Raw genomic sequence first — 26,272 nt, 5'->3', positions numbered from 1 at the left:
TAAAAAATTGTTATCTCAGGGAATGTAAATATCTACGATAGCAATAGGTAGTGACAGGCACTCTTTTTAAAAAAAAAAATGAGGTCTATTAGACCCTAGATCTTTCCTCTGCCCTCAAAGCATCTGACCACACCAAGATGCTGGTTGAAGTGGTTTACAAGGGGCCGAATTTTGTAGAGCCGATCGTATTCAGAGTCACCCGAGGACGACAGAGTTCATTGTCATTGAAATGCATGAACCGCAAGATCTGTTTGTATCGTGTCCTGGTCATGGAGGCAGAGAACACGGGCATATGGTGAATTGGGTCAGTGGACGAATATGACCGCAACTCACTTTTTTTTAGTTATGCCCATGAGGAGGGATAGGCCCAGGAAGGTCTTAAATTCGGAGACCGTAATAGGTCTCCAATCTATGGCAAGGGTCAACTGGGGATTAGTGGCAATGAATTGACCAGCATACAATTTGCTTTTGTCCCCAACAGATCTATAGAGATCTTTTGTGAAAAACAGCGAATAAAAATCAAGTGACATAAAATCAACTGTTTCCACCTGAATTCAGGGTTGACTAGTAAATGGAGTAAGTACGGGTGCTGCAGAAGTGGTGGGCTCTCAATTCGGCATGGCAAATGCAGCAGGAAGGGCACTATGGGCTCGACAGGTCTGTCTGTCTTCTTGGTGGCTGTGGGACACTAGTTGTGCTAGCCCCCTCACCAGCTTGAACTGCACTTATGGGACTCAGCAAGTGTTTCTGCAGTGCTTGATGTACGACCAGGATGTACTAGGCTGCTGGTGCTTGCCAGCTCACCAGAAGGATGAGCGGCACTAGTACTGGCTCTCTGCTCCATATGAGAGCCCTGCGGTTCTTGCATCTCAACAGCAGAAAAACGGGGTCAAGTATGTCTGACTCCGTCGTCAGAGCTATCTGTCAGGGTGCCGCTGCTGTCTACAGGTTCGTATTCTGAGCCTGAATCTGACAGATGAGCGAGTTCCTCTTCATGCTCATCTGTCATGCTCAGAAACATGTAGGCCTCATCACTAGTGTACCTTCGATTGGATATTTTGGCATCTAAATTTACTAGTACAACTAGTGAGACTCACAGGAAAAAAAAAGAGCACCTGACTGTCAGAGACTGCTTCAAACGCTACCAAAGTTAGCGTTCGCAGGGATCAGGCCTGACTATACGAATGCTGCAGTCCCGTGTTTTGTAACCGACAGTGACCGATTGATACTGCACTTGGCTAACGCTGCATTTTTGGGAACCCTAAACTATTGGGGATGCTAATATAGCTAAGATCGGATCAAAGATATCGATACATTCAGACACTATACTACTAAGGGAGGTGTATGGTGTGTGTGTGTGTGTGTGTGTGTGGGTGTTAGCACTACTGGCACTAATCTAACGCTGCTTGCGGCGACGCAAACCCTGACATTAAAACTTAACTGATATCACCAGCGGGGTGATCAGGGGGTTAATCCTTACATTAAGTAATGTACGGCGGGCGCCCTGAAGCTATAAAAAAAATAAACTAACCATAGTTACATAGTAGGTCAGGTAAAAATAGTCCAACCTATGTGTGTGATTATATGTCAGTATGTCAGCGTCACTAATACGGTGATCACTGGTGACAGAGGGGTGATCATGGGGTTAACCTTTATTGGAGGGGGCTAGACCTATCCGGGCCTACTACTAAGTACCCCAACACTGTTTAGTGTCAGAAATGACACCAGTACAGTGATCAAAGAAAAATATGGACACCGCACTGTGTGACACAGTGACAGGGAGTGAAGGGGTTAACTGAGGGGGGGGGGGGGGGTGTGAAATGTGTGCCTGTGTGTACTGTGTCAGTGTAGTGTTGGTGCAACTCACGTTTGGATGTCCTCTCTCTGGAACAGATAAGAATTCCAGAGGAGATAACATCACTTCCCCTACCTGTGTTTACACTTACAGGCCAGGGAAGCATTTCGTTTGTCAGAACCGATCAGCAGGTCCAGGCCAGAAGTCACTGGCCTGGAGACCGATCGGTTCTGAAATGAATCCGATCATCACGGCCGCTGTATGGTAATGTAGTTTCCCCCACACGCCAATATGCAGCAGTAAAAATGCGGCAGCTGGTCGGGAACCGGTTTAGTTCTTTATAATCAGCATGGTAGTTGAGGTTGAAAAAAGACATAAGTCCAACCTGTGTGTGTGATTATATGTCAGTATTTCATTGTATATTGCGGTCATTCAGGTGCTTACCTAATAGTTTTTTTGAAACTATCGATGCTCCCTGCTGAAACCACCGCCTATGGAAGGGAATGCCACATCCTTGCCACTCTTACAGTAAAGAACCGTCTACGCAGTTTAAGGTTAAACCTCTTTTCTTCTAATTTTAATGAGTGGCCACGTGTCTTATTAACCACTTCAGGACCGCCGTATTGCCATTGTACGTCAGCACAATGGCACAGGCAGGCAGAATCACGTACATCTACGTGATTGCCTTCCAGCGGGTGGGGGGTCCCATCGGACCCCCTCCCGCTGGTTACGGCGGTCCGATTCGGTCCAGGAGCGCTCAGTGATGAGGGGATGGCCGTTCGTTTTCGGCCACTCCCTCTGGATCGCTCCTGGCCAATGAGAAGCTTCCTCCCCTGTGTATTGTTTACACAGGAAGGAGGAAGTGATGTCATTCTCCTCGGGGCGGTCTTTTTGACCGGACTACGAGGAGAAGAGTAAAAGTAAGTCTGCACGAACACTACACTGACATGTAGGTACACACAGGCACACAAACCCCCCCCGATCCCCCCCCCGCCCCCCCTCCCCCCCCAGTCACAGTGTCACTGATTGCATTGATCATTTCTTTACTGATCAATGCATTCAGTGTCAGTTGTGACAGTAAAAACTGTCAGGACAGTTAGTGTTAGGTCCAGGGTAGCCCCCTATCACCCCCCAATAAAGATTTAACCCCTGATTGCCCCTAGAGTTAACCCTTTCACCCCCTTTTGCCAGTGTCACTAAGCGATCATTTTTCTGATCGCTGCATGTGTCGCTAGTGTCGCTAGGTAGCTAGTTATTTTTTTAGGTTCACCGCCAGGTTTTTATATCGCTAGGTACCCCGATATACTACCCAATAATGTTTTTAACCCCCTGATTGCCGCTAGTTAACCCTTTCACCCCCTTTTGCCAGTGTCACTAAGCGATCGTTTTTCTGATCGCTGCATTAGTGTCGCTACAGTCGCTAGGTAGCTAGTTATTTTTTTAGGTTCACCGCCAGGTTTTTATAGCGCTAGGTACCCCGATATACTACCCAATAATGTTTTTAACCCCCTGATTGCCGCTAGTTAACCCTTTCACCCCCTTTTGCCAGTGTCACTAAGCGATCATTTTTCTGATCGCTGCATGTGTCGCTAGGTAGCTAGTTATTTTTTTAGGTTCACCGCCAGGTTTTTATATCGCTAGGTACCCCGATATACTACCCAATAATGTTTTTAACCCCCTGATTGCCGCTAGTTAACCCTTTCACCCCCTTTTGCCAGTGTCACTAAGCGATCGTTTTTCTGATCGCTGCATTAGTGTCGCTACAGTCGCTAGGTAGCTAGTTATTTTTTTAGGTTCACCGCCAGGTTTTTATAGCGCTAGGTACCCCGATATACTACCCAATAATGGTTTTAACCCCCTGATTTCCGCTAGTTAACCCTTTCACCCCCTTTTGCCAGTGTCACTAAGCGATAATTTTTCTGAACGCTGCATCAGTGTCGCTAGTGTCGCTAGGTAGCTAGTTAACTAGGCTCCCAAAAAGTCCCCCACATGTGGTATCCCCGTACTCGGGAGAAGCAGCAGAATTTATTTTGGGGTGTAATTTGACTTCTGCCCATAGCATGTGTGAGCAATATATCATTTAGTGACAACTTTGTGCAAAAAAAAAAAAAGTTTGTAATATTCCCGCAACTTTTGGCAAAATATAAAATATTCCATGGACTCAACATGCCTCTCAGTAAATAGCTTGGGGTGTCTACTTTCCAAAATGGGGTCATTTGGGGGGGTTTTGTGCTATTTTGGCATTTTATGGCCTTCGAAACTGTGATAGGTAGTGAGGAGTTAAATCAAAAATTTGCACCCTTAGAAATCCTGAAGGTGGTGATTGGTTTTCGGGGTGCCGTGCGCGACTAGACTCCCAAAAAGTCCCACACATGTGGTATCCCCGTACTCGGGAGAAGCAGCAGAATGTATTTTGGGGTGTCATTTCACATATAACCATGGCATGTGTGAGCAATATATCATTTAGTGACAACTTTTTGTAAAAAAAAATTTTTTTTTTTTTTTTTGTCATTATTCAATCCCTTAGGACAAAAAAAATAAATATTCAATGGGCTCAACATACCCATCAGCAATTTCCTTGGGGTGTCTACTTTCCAAAATGGGGTCATTTGGGGGGGATTTGTACTGCCCTGCCATTTTAGCACCTCAAGAAATGAGATCGGCAGTCATAAATTAAAAGCTGTGTAAATTCCAGAAAATGTACTCTAGTTTGTAGACGCTATAACTTTTGCGCAAACCAAAAAATATACGCTTATTGACATTTTTTTTACTAAAGACATGTGGCTGAATAAATTTTGCCCTCAATGTATGACTAAAATTTAGTTTATTCGATTTTTCTTATAACAAAAAGAAGAAAATATCTTTTTTTTTCAAAATTTTCGCTCTTTTTTCATTTATATCGCAAAAAAAAAAAATCGCAGAGGCAATCAAATACCATCAAAAGAAAGCTCTATTTGTGGGAAGAAAAGGACGCAAATTTCGTTTGGGTGCAATATTGCATGACCGCGCAATTACCAGTTAAAGCAGCGCAGTGCGAAATTGCAAAAAGACCTCTGGTCCTTAAGGTGTTTATTGGTCCGGAACTGAAGTGGTTAAGCTCCCTTTCGCTGAAAAGTTTTTTCTTATTGAGAGGTCACCAATATAGTATTTGTAAATTGAAATTCTCCAGAGAGAATAAAGTTCAGTGCTCGCAACCTTTCTTCATAACAAATATCCTCCAGTCCCTTTATTAGCTTTATTGTCCTTTTCTGTACTCACTCCATTTCCACTACATCCCTACTGAGGACTGGTGCCCAGAACTGGACAGCATACTCCAGGTGAGGCCGGACCAGAGTCTTTCTTGTAGAGTGGGAGAATTATCACTTTATCTCTTGAGTTAATCCCCTTTATAATGCATGCCAATATTCTGTTTGCTTTGTTGCTGAGCCCATCAACTACTAGGACCCAAATCCTTTTCCATCCTTGATCCTCCCAGAGGTTCTCCCCCCAGTGAGTAGATTGCATTCATATTTTTGCCACCCAAATGCATTATTTTAATTTTTCCACATTAAACCTCATTTGCCATGTAATTGCCCACCCCATTCATTTTTTCAGATCTTCTTGCAAGGTTTCCACATCCTGCGGAGAAGTTATTGCCCATCCTCCGGGTCGTTTATGAACAAATAAATAGAATTGGTCACAGAAAGCTGGGGGATCCCACTTTCCACCCCTGACCATTCCCGAATACTCCCCATTTATCACCACCCTCTGAATTCCCTTGTAGCCAGTTTTCAATCCATGTACTCACCCTATGGTCCATGCCAACAGACCTTAGCTTGTACAGTAAACGTTTATGGGGAACTGTGTCAAATGCTTTTGCAAATTCCAGATACACCACATCTACGGGCCTTCCTTTATCTAGATGGCAGCTCACCTCCTCATAGAAAGTTAATAGATTGGTTTTGCAAGAACGATTCTTCATGAATCCATGCCAAATACTGCTAATGATACAGTTTTCATTACTAAAATCGTGTATATAGTCCCTTATCATCCCCTCCAAGAGCTTGCATACTATTGATGTCAGGCTAACATCTGTAGGTCTGTAATTCCCAAGGATGTATTTTGGCCTTTTTTTAAATATTGGTGCTACATTGGCTTTTCTCCAGTCAGTAGACTGTCAATAAAAAATTAGGAGCAATGGTCTGTCAATTACTTGACTAAGTTCCCCAAGGATCCTTGGGTGCAAGCCATCTGGAGCCGGTGACTTATTAACCGGCTCCTGACTGCTCACACAGATAAACTGCAGCAGAATGGCTCCCCTGGGCAAAATCCCAAACGGGTACTCCATTCCTTTAGCGGCCACCAGAGGGCGTGCCCACTGCATGCCGGGCAACCTGATGCGTGTGGCCGGGGGGCGCGATCGCGTGCACGAGCACAGTGATTTGTGTGTATAAACACACAATTCTCTGTGCTGTCAGGGAAGAGGAAAAGTAGGAAAGACAATGTCTCCTCTCCTAGTGAATCCTATCCCCCCAGTTAGATCACACTGAGGGAACACACAATTAACCCCTTGATCGCCCCCTAGTGTTAACCCCTTCCTCGCCAGTGACATTTACACAGTAATCAGTGCATTTTTATAGCACCGATCACTGTATAAATGCGAATGGTCCCAAAAAAGTGTCAAAAATCTCTGATCGGTCCGTTGCAATGTTGCATAACCGCTAAAAATCACAGATCACTGCCACTACTAGTAAAAAAAAAAAAAAAAAAAAGCCACAAATCTTTCCCATAGATTGTAGACACTATAACTTTTGGGCGAACCACTCAATATATGTTTATTGCGATTTTTTTACCAAAAATATCTAGAATATATATTGGCCTAAACTGATAGATTTTTTTTAATTTTTATTTGTGGGGATATTTATTACAGTGCCTTGCAAAAGTATTCACCGCCTTGGCTTTTTTTTTCGCTTTTGTTGCCTCACAACCTGGAATTAACATGGATTGTTTGAGGATTTCCATCATTTAATTTATAGAACATGCCCACAACTTTGAAGATGTTTTTTTTTTTATTGTAAAGCAAACAAATAGGACAAAATAACAGAAAAAAATCAATGTGCCAATGTGTGTCAACTATTCACCCCCCTAAAGTCAATACTTTGTAGAACCACCTTTTGCTGCTATCACAGCTCCAAGTCGCTGTGGATAAGACTCTATGAGCTTGCCACATCTTACCACTGGGATTTTTGCCCATCCCTCCTTGCAAAACTGTTCCAACTCCTTCAAGTTAGATGGTCTGTGCTTGTGAACAGGGGGTCTGGGCTTTGACCAGGCCATTCCAGCACATCTACATGTTTCCCCTTAAACCAAGTGTTGCTTTACCAGTGTGTTTGGGGTCACTGCCCTGCTGGAAAGTGAACCTCCATCCTAGCCTCAAATCACACACTGCACGATACAGGTTTTGCTCGAGAATATCCCTGTATTTAGCACCATCCACCTTTCCCTCAACTCTGACCAGTTTCCCAGTCCTGACTGCTGAAAAACATCCCCACAGCATGATGCTGCCACCACGTTTCACTGTGGGGATGGTTCTCTTTGGGTGATGTGATGTGTTCAGTTTGCGCCAGACATAGCGTTTTCTTTGATGGCCAAAATGTAAAATTTTAGTCTCATCAGACCAGAGCACCTTCCTCCATACATTTTGGGAGTCTCCCGCATACCTTTTCACAATCTCAAAATGTGCCATTTTGTTTTTTGCTGAAAGTAATGGCTTTCTTCTTGCCACTCTGCCATAAAGCCCAACTCTTATTGTTGTCCTATGTACAGATACTCCGGTTTCTGCTGTGGAACTCTGAAGCTCTTAGGTCTCTGTGCTGCCTCTCCGAATGCCCTCCTTGCACGGTCCATGAGTTTTGGTGTGTGGCCGCCTCTTGGCAGGTTTGCTGTTGTGCCATGTTCCTTTCATTTGGTTATGATAGATTTGATGGTGCTCCTAGGGATCATCAAAGATTTAGATTTTTTTTATATCCTAACCCTGACATGTACTTCTCAACATTGTCCCTTACCTTACTTGTTTAAAGAGTGCCTTGGTTTTAATGGCAGTGTTTGGTTAATGGTACCTCTTGCTTAGGTGTTGCAGTCTCTGGGGCCTTTCAAAAAGGTGTGCATAATGACAGATCATGTGACAGATTGCACACAGGTGGACATCCTTTCACTAATTATGTGACTTCTGAAGGTAATTGGCTGCACCAGAGCTTTTTATGGGCCTCACAACAAAGGGGGTGAATACATACGCACATGCCAACTATTTTTTTTATTTCTGAAAAATAGTTTTATGTATATATTTTTCTAATTTTACTTCAACTTAGATTATTGTGTTCTGATCCATCACATATAAAAAAAAAAAAACAATGAACTAAAGGCTGTAATGTAACAAAATAGGCACTGTATAGCAAAAAGTAAAAAATATATATATTTTTCTTTTCAAAATTGTCGTTTTTTGTTCAAAGCGCAAAAAATAAAAACCACAGCGGTGATCAAATACCACCAAAAGAAAGCTCTAATTGTGGGAAAAAAAGGACCCCCCCGAAGAATAAATTTAATACCTTCGCCATCTCCACATTCTTTGTAACCAGATTTCCTTCCTCATTCTTTATGGGACCAATATGGTCTGTCCTCCCTTTTTTAATGTTTATATACTTAAATTTTTTTGGGGAGGTTTTTTGCTCTCCTCCACTTTGTGTCTTTCGTGTTCTATCTTATCTGCCCCTAACTGCACCCTTACATTTCTTGTTGGATTCTTTGTAAAGTCTGAATGCCGATGATGAACCCTCAGCCTTGTATTTTTTGAAAACCTTTTATATGTTTTTATATTGGAGTTAAGCCATCCAGGACTTTTGTTTGCACTTTTAAATTTATTTCCCAAAGGGAATAATATGCTCTTAAAGAAAACCCATCTCACCTCCGTGTTCTTTGTTCCTAAGATTTTATCCCAATTTATATCTTCTAGCAAGGTTCGTAGTTTAGGGAAGTTGGCTCATTTGAAATTCAGTGTCTTTGTAGTTTCCTTATGTTTCCTATTTGTGTGATTTATACAGAAGCTAATTGACCTGTGATCACTGTTTCCTAAATTACCACTTATTTCCAAATCTGTGATCAGGTCTGTAGTGTTGATAATTAGTAGGTCTAGTAACGCTTTGTTTCTAGTTGGTGCGTCTACCATCAGATTCATGAAAACACATTTAGGAACTGGCGAGCCTTAGACGAATGCACGGTTCCTTCCGCCCAGTCTATGCCTGAATAATTAAAATCCCCCATTATGACAACACTTTCCATCTTTGCTGCTAATCCAAATTGTGACAGGAAGTCAGTCTCCCTCTCCTCAGGTTAGGGGGCCTATAGCTTACTCTCAGTATTAAGTTCCCCTCATGCCACGTACACACGACCGGACTTTTTGACAGCAAAGGTCCGACGGAACGAGTCCGTTGGACAATCAGATCGTGTGTGGGCTCAATTGGACCTTTGCTTGCCAAAAAACATGTTTTAAATTTTCCCAACAGAACTCAGACCGAGAAATCCACTCGTCTGTATGCTGGTCCGATGGACAAAAACTGACGCTAGGACAGCTATTGGCTACTGGCTATGAACTTCCTTATTCTAGTCCAGTCATACGTCATCACGTTCGAATCCGTTGGACTTTGGTGTAATTGTGTGTGGCCAAGTCCGTTCATTCAGAAAGTCTGTCGGAACTCCGTCGAAAGTCCATTAGAAAGACCGTCGGACCTAGTCCCTCGAAAAGTCTGGTCGTGTGTACGCAGCATTAGTTTCATCCCTTTGGAGCTCTACCCATAATGATTCCACTTCCTTCCTAGCTCCCTTAGTGATGTCACCTCTCATATTCACATGTACAATATTCTGGATATACAGGCATATCCCTACCCCTTTTTTTACCCTCTCGATCCCTGCAATAAAGGGAAAGGTTGCCAGCCAATCATGAGAGCTGTTGAATCAAGTCTCTGAAATTCCCACAAAATCGAAAACCTCCTCTTACAACAGTATCTCTAGTTCTCCCATCTTGTCCATCAGGCTCCTGGCATTGGTGAACATGCCACATAGTTTGGACCAGTTGCATACTGTCCTCTTATTGGGTGTTTCAAGATTGCAAATAGGACTTGTTCCTATACTTACCTCGGTGATGACATTTTGGATTCCTAGTACTGAGAGGTCTGTTTGCACAGCAGTAAATTATCCAAGTATGTGGATAGAATACTTCTAAGACAAAGACCCAAAATGGTGCAAGGACATTTGTGAACACACTTGGAGCCGAGGCAAGGCCTAAAGCAAAGAAATGGCTAATAATCTGAAAGGATGCCAAGAAATCTCAGAAATGAAGGGAGGCAAAAACTAACCAATAGATTATATCTGAAGGTCTTTTTTATAGCTTTAAAGCCTCCTTCTGTTGGGGGAAAAGAAAACAATTAACCCCAGGAAAGCAATTCCTAAATGGCAGAAGAGAGGTCCGTTCGACATGGTGAACTGAAGAAACAATCAGGACAAAGGTGATACTATTAAGTAGCTTTTGGGTACTAATCCCAGCAACCACTCAAGCTTCCTAAATCTTCTCACAAGAAGGCATACCCCCACCTCAGAAATCTGATGAGGGTGGACTTTAATGTGGTCATTTATTTTTCCACAAGCGTTGCTCTTCGGATTAACTTGGATGCCTAGAACCCCCTGAGTTCATGGGGGTAGAAGAACAGATGGTCCATGAACTGGAATCGGACTTGTTAATGCAGGATAGGAGGGTGTTGACTTGCATCACTGATCCTTAGCTTTGCATAGCTGGGGTAAGTGAGCAGTCATCCCCTATCACAACTATAATGATTTTGTCCAGTGAAACCCTGAAAAAATGGTCTGAATTGAAGGATAGGTTTAACAAAAGCTTCTTATACTGTTCCTTCACTGACCAGTATTTAAGTGTAAGTTCACTTTTTCAGAAAAAATTAAAAGGGTGAACGCCCTACAAAAGGGTGAACACCATCCACCCTCCCCAGTCCACGCTGTACTTACCACCATGGGTGATACACTGTCAATTCTCATTTTAAATTGACACTCTTCTTTCCCTTTATTTCTGCGGGGGTTCCAGGATGGACCAGAGTGATTATGATTGGTCAGCATTGGCACAAAGAATAGCTCTGATCCATCCTGAAAGCCCTGCACAATGGAGAAAAAAAAGGATTTTAAATCCCCAAACTGCAAAACCAGCTGCATTGGCACGTACAGCTCATTGCCCATGAAGGTTAAGAACAGTGAGGACTTGGGGAAGGAGAAAGGGGTGGGTGGGAGCAGGGTGTAGGGCAGGGATATGCAATTAGCGGACCTCCAGCTGTTGCAAAACTACAAGTCCAATCCTGCCTCTAGGTGTCATGCTTGTGGCTGTCAGAGTGTTGCTATGCTTCATGGGACTAGTTCTGCAACAGCTGGTCCGCTAATTGCATATCCCTCTAGTGTAGGGCATTAGTATTTGTTCAACATATCATTTTTTCTAAAAAGGTGAACTAACCCTTTAAACCAGAGTTCCCTGCAGGTCTCAATAGAAGACACAACTTGGCTAGCATCCAACACGAAGTTGAACATAACATTAAATGTAACAATTATCTGGTTAAAACAATCAATACACTGAGTGTCAACGCAAGCCCTGCCAGGTTAGGGCTTAGAGATCTGATCAATTGCCAAAGTTTGATAAATGAGTGCAGAGGCCAGCTTGTTTAGAAGGGCAGAGTCCACAAAGAGGAAAAGATGGATCAAGAAATTGCTTACAACTTAGAAGCTACCCCTATGGGAATGATCAGAGCTTTCTGAATGCAAGACACAAGTGTGTCTACTACAGAAAGTGTAGACCAGGTTTTTCTTTTATAAAATCCTCTGCAAAAGGAGTGCCAAGAACCTCTTTACTGACAAGCAATTATCTGTCAAGGTAGTAATCTGGTTGTACAAGCAGCGTACTGCAAGTATTTCGTGAAACTTGCAGCACTAGATACCAGCCGGTGCATCAAGAACCTGGTCAGTATGGCACAGAATAGCAAGCAGTTAAGAGAAGCAGTCTACCTAAGCTCATTAGTGAAATTTTCAGGTGTGCAGACACTTCATCCAACACCATATAACATACAGACCAGTAGGCAGATGGTCAGCAGAAGTGTGCTTCTCGGCATTAATAAATCTGCAATACAGGATGCTAGGCACTGCATCAAAAACTGTAGAATGTGTACTATTAGATGCCAGAGCAATGCTTTGCACAGAGCAGGCAGTCTGATGCTGCAATTGTTTGTCAGCCTCTCTTTTGCAGGCTAGACCTTTCCAGCTAGCAGCTGTCCAACTAGCACCCAGAGCACAACCATTACCACTGATGCACTGGCACTAGGAGTACCGCCTGTGTAAGGTATAACTATTTTGGAGACATACACTTTAGGAGGTAGTGCAGATTCCCATATGTATTTCAACAGTGCATTAGACATTTCCCTGGAGTACAAGTGAGAAAAATGCCCCCTTTTACTCTTTGGAAATCGCCCTCTTATGTCACCATTCAGACACAAGCAAACAACGCAAATCATTTTAACATAAAACACAAATCCACCTTTATTTTGAAATGCCTGCCTTTAAACAGGATTGCATGTATAAGTCAGAACAACAATTGTGGATCTTCCTCCATAAATCTGCAGGTAAAAGTAGTTGAGCTCCAAAGTTGAAAACTGCAAGTCTATATTCAGCCGAATTCAGATGCTGAAATTCATAAACACTTTGGCCATATTTAGAAGTACAAAGCTGTTCATTTAACACCTTGTTCATTTAACAGCAATGTTACATTCAATGTACATAGAGCTGAAGGTTATGTGTGTTTCACCTAACCAGTAGTTTCTCCCTGACCCATTGTTTGGTCACCCCAGGCAATTTGCAGGAATCCATTCTTTGAAGGACTGTTGGCATTACTATATGTTTTTAAAGGGGTTGTAAAGAGTATATGGTGCGATGGTATGGCACAGAACAGTCTGGAACCTCCTCTTCTGAGGTCCTCCGCTGGCACTCTTGCTTCCTTCTCTTCCCTATGTGCCACCGTAGGAAGCTGCTGTTAACTCCCTCCTGAGCTATGTGCATCCATTGAGAGACACAGTGCAGCTCGACCCCACCCCCTGCTCCATCCTAACAGAATTTGATTGACAGCAACAAGGACCAAGTATATAGGGAGGCGAGGAGGGGGTGATGCTACTACCCCTGGGACATTTTATATCTTAATGCAGGGAATTGATTAAGGTATAAAATGTCTAGCCTTTAAAATAACTTTAATTTCTAATTAGAGGCTTACCCTATTTAGTGATGGCAAAACTTAACAACCCCCCGCCAGTAATGTTAGCAGTTGAAGTGGAACTCAGAACTTGGGGAAAACGTTCTTCCCATTTAAATGGCTGGTGTGCGAGTCAACTCTCCAGCATCCACCTAAAACGCATATATGGGTGTAATTAGGTTTTCAATACTTGGCCGTGTATTTATTTATTGGAAAACTAATGGCAGACTATCATGCGATTCTTTTCAGTCATTTTAGTTTAAAGCAAACCTGTCAAAATATGGCAATTCAAACTTGAACAGGATGAAAAAAAATTATAAGCAGCAGTTACATCAGTGAAAATCGTATGTCAGAATGATCAGCATACCTAGATATATAGGCAACATTATAAGATAATCTCCATCTTTCCTATAAATGTTGTGTTTTGCTCCTCCCCTCCCAACTGATTACTAAATTCGCCAATCACATGAAAGGACCAAAAGAGAAACTTATAAGTTGGGAAGGGCAGAACCTGGTACAACTTTTACAGAAAACATAAAAATTTGCATATTGCAGCTTCCTCTATGTTTGGTTGTACTGAATGGCTTGCCATGTGGTTTCCACTGAATGTATCTTCATGTGTTCACGTTGAACTGCTTAAGTTTGTGACAGACTAACTTTAAAAATAAGTCTACCAAAGGCTACTCTAGTATACTTAAAATAAATATGCCAACTGGATGACAGCTTAACAGGAAAGTACCTGTTTTTCACGCTATAATATTTTGGAATTTAAAGCCAGTTACCATATTTTTCCTGAAACTTTTTATTAGACTATGAATATACTCCAAGCCTATAATATACTTTCACTTATTTCTCCAAGTTCACTTTTACACAACCCAAACTGTAACATAGGTAGAATGGTTCTTTAATGAATTACATTTGCTGTATTTATGCTGCAGGCTGGCTATTTGGAGGTCATTCTTCAGTTCTCATTTATCATTGTCCCCGAGTACTGAACTGCCTTGAAGCCAAATTGATTTTGTAAAGAGCTGTTGATCTAAGACGGAAGATGGCCAAGAAAAACACAGTTGGGTAAATAATTAGCTGCTGCTGTTTAGGAGATGCAAGACCAGCTCCTCATCTTCTGCCAGTGACAGTCCCGTGTTTAGTGGCTCGAATGGCTCCTCAGATCTTTGTGTGGCTTTCGCCTTTTTGGCTGCTACTGTTTTTTCTTCCTTTTCTTTTGATGTGCTGCTGAAAGTTCTCTTTCTTGGTGGAACTTCTTCACCGTCACTTAGGAAAAGGAGAAGAAAGAAATTATTAACCATTTAGCCTAGTTAGAACAGAACAATATTACTAGAATACTAGATTCCAAAGGCTAACTTTTCACAAATTTTGGAATCCCAGTTTTGAGTAGGTTGACTCACTCACTGGCAACTTATCTCTTCAACTTTTTTTTCTGACCATTCTGAATAGTGAAGCCATCACACTGGAAGATTGATTCCAAAATGCTCTACATTACAGGAAATCCATGGAGAAAATGGTTGGTGTGATGGCTGCTGCAGTTGAGGAGAATGAGGAATTCTAGTGACGTGTCACCATTTGAGTCTCCAAGATATATAGAAAGATAGGTATGTGGCTGTTAAACTCAAACATCTGAAATAGGTGGGGTAGTTCTCTAAGCTTACGGTAAACATGTTCTAAGATGAATACAAAGGCAGCATTACCTACTCACCAATATGCTTGCTGCTTGAATGTTTCTGGCTTTTATATACCTCATTCAACATGTAAAGTCAACATTTTAGATCTGCTTTGTGACCATGCAATGAACTCGCCATATCATCATGAAAGGCAGGTAACTAGTAAATTTAGATTAAAGATTGCAGTGGTAGCCAACCCCTCAGAATTGGTGACCACTGAGCACACTGAAGTTCAAATATGAAACCAAAACTTTTTAAAGACTTGTTCACCCTTGACAGAGAAAATACTCATTAAGACAAACATCATCTAATCAAAGTGACTGTAACCTAAAGATATAAACACAAGCTATTCAAACAAAGTTTAGCATAATTAGAGCTTTTAGATGATGTTAATTTTCGGTGTTTAGAATTACTGACACATTAAATATGAATTATGCCTGGATAGGTTATGATTAATGATGTGATGAAATAATGGTAACGTGCAAAAAGGGCTTATTATGATAAAATATGGTTCACAGGCTAAAGAGTAAACATCAACTTTAAAACACCTGCAAGAACAAATTGTTTACATAATTTCCTTTGAATGCTATTGGAAAAAAAACAGGGCATTATGTCAATAAGAAAAATAATAACATTTCTGAAATGATGAGCTCCTGTTTTAGTTCTTGCCTTCTAAAAAAAAAAAAAAAAAAAAACACTCCAAAAATTTCTCAGCGTCGCCCTTTTCATATGTAAACCGGCATTACAGGCATCGGATGTGTATAAAAACTGTCAAAATAAAAAAGAGGTGCCAGCAGCAGCCAATCCCATACTTCCTTTTTGAATTGCTGAAATAAAGTCAGATATCCGAGTTGTTGCTATGGGCAACAGATGCTTTAAAATTAGGAAATGCAATGTTATTCAATAAAAGCAAACACTGCTAGTTTTTGGGGACTAAATCTTTTCTTCTACAGGGCTCTGATATTAATAAAAAAAGAAGCACTAAATTCCCATACTTTTTTTTATTGTAATTTCCTTTTAATTACAAACAATAAAAAGAAAAAAAAAGATTATTCTTGATTAGGTTACAAGCTACTACACATTAGGATACTTTGTAACTCCATGGGGATTATACGCCAAATTGGTCCAAATGCTGGGTGTGACTCACCTGTCAGGATGTTTAGGCTTTTTCTCAATGATCTGAGAATCACTGATGATCATGTTGGCTGAAATCTGTGAAGACTGTGCTGGCATTTTACATGCAACATTTTTAAAAGGGTTTATCATTTCTGCCAGAACAAGGGACACCCCATTATTTCTTGCTCCTTGAGGAAGCATAAGAGGATCACCACCCACATATCAGCTCCTGTATTCCAATGGGACCCTATTCTATCTGTAACACTGGGGTGCACATGTCATACGTTAATCCTTTCCACTTCCATGGACCTTGCAAGATTTTCAGCCTTCTGGTCTCTAATAAAAACCCAATTTCCATGATTGAGGGGGATCAATTAGAGGAGAGGGGAAGCTCAATACCCTGATGTTGAGCAGACTTCTGGGCCTAGAACAAATATGAAATTGCCTAAACAGCCAAGGTGTTTAGTATTACGAACCTGATCAATTTCCATATGCTCTTATAGATTATAGATAAGAGAGAACAGCCAAGTTCATGGCTGTATGGGGTAGAGGGGTACAAGCCACTAAGCTCCTAGCTGGGAAGTCCTGGTGGAGGAATGAACATTGCATCATTTATCACAAATTGGAGAAAGACATTTGTTGCCTAGATAAACCCCCCCAGATTCCCAAAACATTTCCTCCGGTACTAGTAAGGGCCATGTTACAGTGGCAATTCTGCCACTGGTTTCACTTTTCCATTGGCAAAATCCCTTTAATAGACCTCCACTTTACCCAATGTACCTCACTCAGAGGGCCAAATCATTCACAAGGCAACTTAGGCAGGAACCTATAACCCGACTGATGTCCAAGGCCGCAAGCTACAAACTTCATGCTGTAAACCAGGGAGATAGCACACATTTTTAAAAATGTACACTGCTCTCAATCTACAAGGCAAGAAGTAATTGAAGGCAAATAATGTTTGATGGGAGAGGTCATACTACTAAAGGCAATGCAGATTGAGCAGATTCTCTGTGCCTATTCCAATACTTATCTATGTTAGTCAAAGAGGTAGAGGGGGTCAAGCTACTACATTCCATGGGGCCTCATTCTTCCTTAAAAAATAAATAAGCCCAAGAAAAAAAATGTGATATTGCTGCTTACCAGTCCCTAAATGTGGTGGCTGCATTTGTTTTCTTTTTTTGCAGGAAAATAATATCTTTTGCAAACATTAAATATTCTGTTGGGCCTGACAGACCCCCAAGTAACCTTGTAACCATCTATGCACTGAACTGAAATCTCAAGCCAACGTTATCTGCTTTCCCAGGGAAGAAGATGTTTGTAGTCAAAATCAGGAGTGAGGCTAAGGTGGAAACACAGCTCCTCCATAACTACAGTACAGAGGGAGTGTTGTCACTTATGTATTACTGACAAAATCACCATGTAAAAATAAAGGGAAAAAAGAAAACGATTACAGCCAGCACATAGCAAGGAATCACTGAATGAAGAAGCAACATCACTGGAGAACATAATCAATAGTATGACATAGACCTAACAAAGCATTTTTTCTAAATTCGCTCACTGAAGCACAGATATATTATTTGTATCATTTGAGAAGAAACCCTAATTATTTTACCAGTGACTGAGTGAACAGCACTGGAAAACATGACTTGAATAAGGAAAACAGGTCTGCGAAACACACGGCTCAGAGGATTCACTTATATTGAAAAGAGAGCAGTTTAACAAACACACTTACTTTTCTGGATAATCAAATTTGAACTGCGTAAGGAACTTGCTGCAGTTGGAAAACATCAGTTAATCTGAGCTGCCCTCTAACGAATAACGATCTATTTTATATTAAGTGGCTACATGCACGCTCATATATAAACAAGTGAGGAACCGGCATAGGCCAAATTCCCAGAATACTCATCATCATACAACAATCAGCACTAATACAGAAGCAGACAATTACTGTGACTTATCTGCACCACTTTTTGCCGTTTTGCTGTTAGAGGGGGAAGTGGAAACTATTTCACATTATCTTGTAACATGGTGGTCATTGGTAACAGATATAATGATTGGCAATCAGAGCTCAGACACTCGGGTGAACTGACCGCTACAGATGTTATATATAGACCATGCATCACTCCTAATCTCCCCTCATGACACCGCTTATAGGGGAACCGTCATCTTGTTTTTTATTGAGGACATGAAAAAAGCTCCAGTGATAATGCCTCTGAGATACACAGCAATGTAAGAAATTCACAGGCATTCCAACACACCGAATATTAAAGAAAGTCTGTAATGGAAAGGGGTCCAAGCAAATATAGCACTATGGATGGCAGTACAATTTTATAATGAGAACAGAGTGTGAAGAACTTATTACAGGATATTTATACTGGATGGATGCTGGATCAGATAATGGCCTACTAAATATAGGCTAGGCTTAAAAAAGGTCTAACTACAAAGACACTATCCTAAAGAGAACATGGCAGCTATGCCACATTTTCTAAAGTAAAAGGACCTTTCAAAAAGCAAGTACCACAGGTTGTTTACTATTACTTTTACTATTACCTTTATCAGCAGAAAATCCTTTTCTGTTACGACGTATCTTTTGGACTAAACCACCCACTGCCCACAGTTCCTTAGGTGACTAATAGGGGTGCTCTCACTGAATATGAGGATGGCTGGTTGGTGAGACATTGGGAGGATCAGGAGGTGCACAGATAACAATTGCTAGCCAACATAGGTAACTGCTTTTATGTAGGATTTTTATTAAAGACAGGTTTGCTTAAAGAGTCACAACTAGGTTTATGCAAAAAACTGAATATTTAGTCTTAAAACATAATAACTGTCCAAGCTTTTTTTTTTATAAAAGATTTACATTGTTTTTTCTTATTAAGTTTTTCAAATGCTGAGTCTAACTCTTCAAAGAATCTAAGATAAACATAAAGTGAACCTGTGCTTTGCCAATGCAGGGCAAAGCAACAGTACCTCTGTGGTTTGCTTTCAGACTCCCTGATGGAAGATCCATATGGATGTACTGGTCTAAACAGAGCAGACATGGAAGGAACTGTACAGAAAAGTAGTGTCCTTGGCTGCATTTACCAGGCTAGTAACATGGATCCTTCTCTTGATCCAAAGCATTTAATATAATGGTATTGTTACACATACTCGCTATTGGATGATTCTTCTTTCCTACCGAATTCGATGGAGTGCAAATCATATGTGGAAAGGACAATTATACTGAATGCTGACGACAATGGAGTGCAGTCTGTGTTGGTGGCAAGGAGGGTAAATGAGCAGCTACTTTGAGTAGATTTTCATACACAGCATATTGGTATACTGTTGGAAACTTGAAATAAGATTTTGAAAAATTGTTTCCGTTACACACTAGATATAGTGACACCTATAGGATTAGGATAGTAGGCACAAAAAAAAATGCAGCCTAGGATGGTGGTAGCCAATCCCCCCCAAACACACACACACCCCGAAACAACACAGTTATCGCATAAAATTGCAAAATATTTACAACTTTTTTACTCACATGCAAGCTGGGGGGGGGGGGGGGGGGGGGTGCTGTTTCCTCTAATGATAGCAGAGAGAAAGATTTTATGGAGTGCGAAAAAAAATCCTATTTTCTCCCGTTCCTTGGAGCACAGCCATCTCTTTAAATCATCACTTACATGTCCCAAAGCAGTGCCAAAACAGAAAGCCGCTATTTTGGCCCAAGCCAAGTATTGGTTAACGTCTTCATCTGATGCCTTTTAGAAACAAATTCAATCTCATGTGTTGAGAAGTGATTCTAAAATGCTGTTACTATGCCAACATAAATCAGTTTTGGACACCGACAGCCTCCTGTCATGTCAGAAACTCTAACATACAAGCCTCAAAGTGTATACCAATCTGCTCAATGTGATACTTACTTCTCCTCTCACCGCAACTTACATCTCCAAACTTGGATCTCATCTCCTGGACCGCAGCAGGCATCCACCATGTCAGAGATCTCTTTATAGGCTCCCAATTGAGGACCTTCCACAACTACCGTCATACTTCTTACTTAAGCTAAAAAGAATTCTACTAATACCTCCGAATTAAACATGTGATACAATGGAAAGATGATGCCCCAATTCAGGATTCTCTCAAATCCTTTGACAACCCATCAACCCTAAGCTAACACATTTCAGTCTAATATGCAACCCAACAGAGGTCTCTACAGCAAAGAAAACTGCCCACAAAGGAATTCTGGGAACAAGAACTTAATACCCATTGGGCAATGAAACTTTAGATCAAAACCTACTCCATAAATGGTACTAAATTCCTCATCATCTTTAACCACTTGCCGCCCGCCCTATTACAAATTGACGGCGGCAAAGTGGTTTCATAATCCTAACCGGACGTCATATGACGTGATTAGGATTATGAGCCGCTGCGCGCCCCCGGGGGCGCGCATCGCGGCGATCGTTGTTGCGGGGTGTCAGTCTGACACCCGGCAACTACGATCTTGGTAAAGAGTCTCCGACGGAGACTCTTTACCATGTGATCAGCCGTGTCCAATCACGGCTGATCACAGTGTAAATGGGAAGAGCCGGTGATCGGCTTTCCCTCACTCGCGTCTGTCAGACGCGAGTAGAGGAGAGCCGATCGGCTGCTCCTCTGACAGGGGGGGTCTGTGCTGATCGATTATCAGCACAGCCCCCCCGAGGATGCCCACACTGGACCACCAGGGACACCACTAGACCACCAGGGAAAAGGTAATAAAAATCCATAATCCTCCCTAGACCACCAGGGTGCCAGTCAGCACAATGGGTGCCAATCAGTGCCCATAATGGATGCCAATCAGTGGCCACAATGGGCATCACTGATTGGCATGCATTATTGTTTGGCACTGATTGGCATCCATTACTATAACACCGATGCCGCCTATGAGTGCCCACCTGTGCCGCCTGAGTGCCCACCTGTGCCGCCTATGAGTGCCCACCTGTGCCGCCTATGAGTGCCCACCTGTGCCGCATATCCATGCCCACCTGTGCCGCCTATCCATGCCCACCTGTGCCGCCTATCTATGCCCACCTGTGCCGCCTATCCATGCCCACCTGTGCCGCCTATCCATGCCCATCCGTGCCGCCCATCCGTGCCGCCCATCTGTGCCAGCTATCAGTGCCAATTTGTGCCACCTATCAGTGTCTGTCCGTGTCGCCCATCCGTGTCGCCCATCAGTGCCACTTCATTGGTGCCACATTGGTGCCCATCAGTGCCACCTTATCAGTGCCCATCAGTGTAGCCCCATCAGTGCCCATCAGTGAAGGAGAAAACGTACTTATTTACAAAGTTTTGAAACTGAAACAAAAAAAAACATTTTTTTTTTCAAAATTTTCGGTATTTTTTTATTTGTAGCGCAAAAAATAAAAACCGTAGAGGTGATCAAATACCACCAAAAGAAAGCTCTATTTGTGGGAAAAAAATGATAAAAATTTCATTTGGGTACAGTGTAGCATGACCGCGCAATTGTCATTCAAAGTGCGACAGCGCTGAAAGCTCAAAATTGGTCTGGGCAGGAAGGTGTTTAAGTGCCCTGTATTGAAGTGGTTAAAAATCATTCTCTACTCTGCTGGAGACAACATCATAGAGGAAATCTAGCGAATGTCTGGTGGTACTGTCCCAACTTTTGGAGTGAGGTCTTAAAACAAATTTTCTCTGTCACCCATATCCCCTACATGCCAGACACCAAAAGCAGCCTTATGGGGAGTTGGGATTGAATATTGGCTAAAGCAATCTCACACTTTTGTAACGCACACCATTATTGCGGCCAGACTCACACTAGCGAGATTATATACATTTATTGAAATAAAACTAAAGCCTTCTATGAATATCTATTTGCCAAAGCCTATCTGAATTAAGTGCCTTCTGGCAACCTTGAGTCCCTTGGCTGCAGGATCACAGACGCATTGCATGCAGTATACAGTAGATGGGCATACCTTTATATTCTGGTGTTAATTTTTTTTTTTTTGTATTCCGCCTTCTGTTCTTCTATGATTTTTCTTCTCAGTTAGGAATTATTTTCTTCCTTTCATTACATGCCATGCTGTAAAGGGTTATGAGATCTTTCTACTGGTTCTATTTAATTTCTACCATAGAAACTTATACCACTACTATTTTATTGTTGTCTATGTCATGAAGCACAGTTACTTTACTGTATTGTACCTCTTTATGTGTCCACCGCAGGGAATCACTGGCTGTGCAGAGAGCCACGAATAGCTGCTACCATCTGCGTCCTGTCATTTTAGTGAACGGGGGCCGGTGCCCGCACCGAGCTGCTGGGAGCTGCAGCAGGAACAGCCCCTACAACTTGCACCGGCCTAAAGCAATGGTGTTAATGTAGCCTTTCAGACAGCTAAAAGATCACTGGTGTCAGTGGTTAGTCATCTGAGAGGCAGAAGTTGCTCACAGCTCAAAGAACCCCTATAACCTTTGCTGCGAAAGGCTGATCTAGCTAGCTGAAGTCAGATGATGATTGAGGATTGTGCAGATGCAGTAGTAAAGTCCTAGACGCACATTTTTAATTAATGATTAAAAAAAAAAATGCATGTTGGAGCTGGGCATTAAGTCCCCTGCCCCTCCCCACTCCTGCCTTTTCTAATGAGAAAATGAACAGCTGAGCCACATGAATAGCACATCCAATATTTTGGTGCACCCTAATTCAGCAGGTTGTTAGAAGCATCAGGTTTTTCCAGTAATTGTGTTATGCTGGAAAAGGCTGCTGTATTGTTAACATGGTTTAGACTCTAAATTCCGCACGCTGAATTTTTTAATTATAAAGTGTTAAAAATCTTGGTTTATTTTCTTGCTCCAGATGTCTTCTTTGCCTATTCTGTGCCGTTTAATTAATAACGTTTGTAGCCAATTAAATTAAGTTCTATTAACCTGATAAAGTGAAGTTACAAAGAATGGACTTAAAAGGGATCCTGTCAGAACAGCAATATGGAGACTACAAATTCCGTGGCTATTTGTCATCCTTAAGGCTGGGTTCACACTGGAGCGATGCGGGAACGCCGCGAAACCGCGGCGTTTTCCCGCATCGCATGCCTCCCACCGGCAGTTCACACTGCCCTATGCGGACTGCTGGGAGTGTCAGTGAAATGTTAATGACACCCCCAGATCAGTTCGCATATCGCAGTGCGATCTGCAAACTCGGACAGGAATCGGATCGCATGGTGTGAACACCCATGCGATCCGATTCTGCTGCGGACCAAAAAAAGGGTCCTGTGCGAGTTTGCGGCGGGTGCGATGCGAATTCAGCCATACTATCTGTATGGCTGAACTCGCATCGCACAGAGATCGGATGTGATTTGCACTGCAGTGCGGTGCAAATCACATCCGGTTCTCGCTGCCGCAGCGGTGTGAACCCAGCCTTATTCAGTATTGTGTGCGTCACCAACATGAAACTATTCTATACCCTAACCCTGTTACCTTAAAAAAAAAAAAAAAAGTTTTGGTTAGAGACACACCTTAAAGTTCCAGTTTTGTGGCAGCCCAAGGGATCTGCTAAAATAAAAGGAACTCTGGCTGCTTATCTTGGGGACAGTCCCTCAGAAATGGACCCACTCAGCAATCCAGGAATGGCCTTCTTCAATACTGAATGACACCCAGCTCCCTCTGGACTCACAGCACAATGTCGCAGAGAACAGCATCAATTCATTACATGACACCTCTGCCTGCAGCATTCAGGGCCAACCCAACACCGGAGAAAGAGGCGGGTGAAGAGAGCCTGTGATGTGACCAGGCTGTAGATGTCTGGAAAAAAAAAAAAATGTATACAGAGGTTTTTATTTATTTATTTTTTTTGGGGGGGGGGGGGGGGCAGATGGTGGTGCTTTAATGAGGAGGGGAGAACGTGAAACCGGAGATGGGCTTTAAAGTTGGTCATGAACCTCAGACACGAAACATTGAGAAAGCCTATTCATCTATAATTTGTATGCATCCCTATCTAGAGCACAAGTGTCATTTATGTCTGCTGCCTCATTTCTCTGCCACCTGTATGAGTTGCTTCAGACAAGTTTTCCTGACACCGAGAGAAAAATGGTGACGGGAAGGATCTTCAGCAGATTGGCAGCTCCCGTGTGCCTCTTCCCTCCAATCAGCTCTCAGAGCGCTCCTCACTGAGCTCTGCAGTGCAGTCATTTTAGCTCTCCACCCCCTTTATTTTCTGACAGCTCAGACAAGCTTTAATAATTCTGGACTTTGAATGGATATAGATAAGAGAAGACTGAAGATAAACAGGTTTAAGTTATATATGAGGATTTGGTTCACCTCTGCGTATCACCTGAGGTTAGTCACTTCGCTGGGTATATACAAGTGTTTACAACCACTTTAAGTTACAGGTTTTAGACCATATAAAATTTCATAAGCTGATGAGTAAAGCAGACCTGTAGTACAAAGGGTAGGAATCACTTAAAGTTAATCTGTCATGATAAAGGTATGGAAGATGCCATTGAATTCACCTTTTGAGAATGCCAGTTACCTGGCAGTCATATCCATAATTTGACTACAATTCTTTTTGTGTAACTGACCTAGAACAAGTATATATAGAAGGAATACTGGCATTTTTCTGACATTTGTTTATAGCAGACTACTTGTGTGTCTGACTCAAAGTACTGAAGCCAGACATAGTCAGCTCACATTACAATTTTTTTTTTTTTTTTTTTTTAGATATGTTACAATGTACAGGGATATGGAAAACAGAGGTCATGCATGCACACATTTTCACACACTCTGAGGTTAGATTGGATAGACCAGTGTCTTTATTCAACCTCACCAACTATGTAACTTGCATATTCAGAACGAGTCGAGAAATGGGAGTCTCCCATACTCATCTTATGAGAAATGTTTATGTTTATTTCTCATAGGGATAAAATTGAAAAGTATTGGAACTCTGCATAGGCACCAGATGCCACTGCTGTTCTACTCATAAATTCAGCTTTTTACAGGTACTCTTTAAACAGAGGTGCTTCAACAAAGGATAGATGTGCCAATAAGCATGAAATGAGTGACCTGGGTGTTCCAAGGTACCGGAATTTGTATATGTCTATTAGTTTGTGTTTACATGTGGTAGCCTAGCATACAGTGTGACCAGTTTCCTTATCTGACCTCATAATCTTCCAAAACTACTTTACTTTCTGTGTCTCTCTTTATTATCAAAACATTTGCCTCCAGCTTCTTCCTAAACTCACTTTTGATTCTTTAAGTTTTCTTGTGAACTGTAGACTTTTCAGTTGTTATAACTCTGATGCTCCTGGGTAAAGGAAAAAAGAATCCAATGAGCAATTCTTCATCCCAAAGCTTTTATATTGCTTTCTACACAAAACTTTTCAGGAGAGAATAAAAGTGATGGCATGACAATTAGTGATGCCCATAATACTTCAGGAGCCATTAGCCCAAGAACATACATGTGCCATTATAAAAGCATGATGGAACCTTTGTACGGCCAGGCTGAATGTACCCCCAGTTGATCCATCAATGTGCCAGATTTTACACCCGATTATCGCTAGCAGCTGTTAGGCCAGCCATAGACGGAGTGTTGACAGGGGAATCCCTCTGGCCGAGCCGTTGTGTTCTCCCAGCGGAGGAAGACATGCCCACTGGGAAAACACATTCATTATTCCTAGCGGCTATATTATTGCAAATACAATCTAGCAGGCTGGTTCTACCCAAGTTGATTGACCGATCAACTTGGATACATTCAGTCTGCCTATACATGGCTCGCATCTCCGCTTCTTGTTGCACTGGCCAAGATTCAAACAGTCTATGGCTGGCTTTATAGCTACTAGCAATAATTACTGTGTTCTTCTCGAACCCCTACTGGGAGAACACAATGGCTCAGCGGAAGGGATTCCCCTGTCAATTTGTGTTGCAGGAAAGAAATTTGCACCATCTATGGCAGGGCTAAGTATTTTCCCTTGGTGCTCTGCAGCCGGAAGGCTAATTTCTCAGTGTGATAGAAGGAAACTGACCACAGTTGGAGACCCAGTAAAAAAGTTCAGCGCACTAGGGCAAACAACAGAACACAAGGGAGGCATTGTAGCCGCATTTTGTGCTAAGTCAACACAACATGGAGATCAACAAACTCTGCGAGATTGGTTGGTCTATTAAAAGATGGTGACATTATTGTGCACATGCAGAGTGTCAACTTTGGGCTAATTCTAAATTGGCCATCACATACAGTAAGGGCTTTTGGGACAGCAGAGCTTTGACAGTCTATTAGAAGATAGTATATTACACATGGGCAGTAGTTCTAGTGGGCAATGACACCACTTTCTAATAAACCAACTTCCCAAATGCATTATTACGCATGTTGGTGCCATTTTCAGTTTGTCCAAAGTTGCTTCAGTG

At 42.1% G+C, this 26,272-nt stretch overlaps 1 protein-coding gene across 1 annotated transcript in view; it reads right to left on the bottom strand.

Moving 5' to 3' along the window:
• Window positions 1–12,383: 12,383 nt before the first annotated feature.
• The window catches only part of DDX10 (DEAD-box helicase 10), a 420,816-nt gene continuing 406,927 nt past the window's right edge, over window positions 12,384–26,272 (bottom strand). The window contains exon 18 of the mRNA XM_077483966.1: window positions 12,384–14,384. Coding sequence (XP_077340092.1) covers window positions 14,192–14,384 — 193 coding nt within the window. The 3' untranslated portion in view covers window positions 12,384–14,191. The remainder of the gene's footprint in view (window positions 14,385–26,272) is intronic.

This window comes from Lithobates pipiens, unplaced genomic scaffold (genome assembly GCF_037356315.1).
Source record: "Lithobates pipiens isolate NorthernLeopardFrog02 unplaced genomic scaffold, aLitPip1_a1.2 Scaffold_16, whole genome shotgun sequence".
In the NCBI taxonomy this organism is placed as follows: Eukaryota; Metazoa; Chordata; class Amphibia; order Anura; family Ranidae; genus Lithobates; species Lithobates pipiens.
This window is presented reverse-complemented; position numbering and strand designations above follow the sequence as displayed.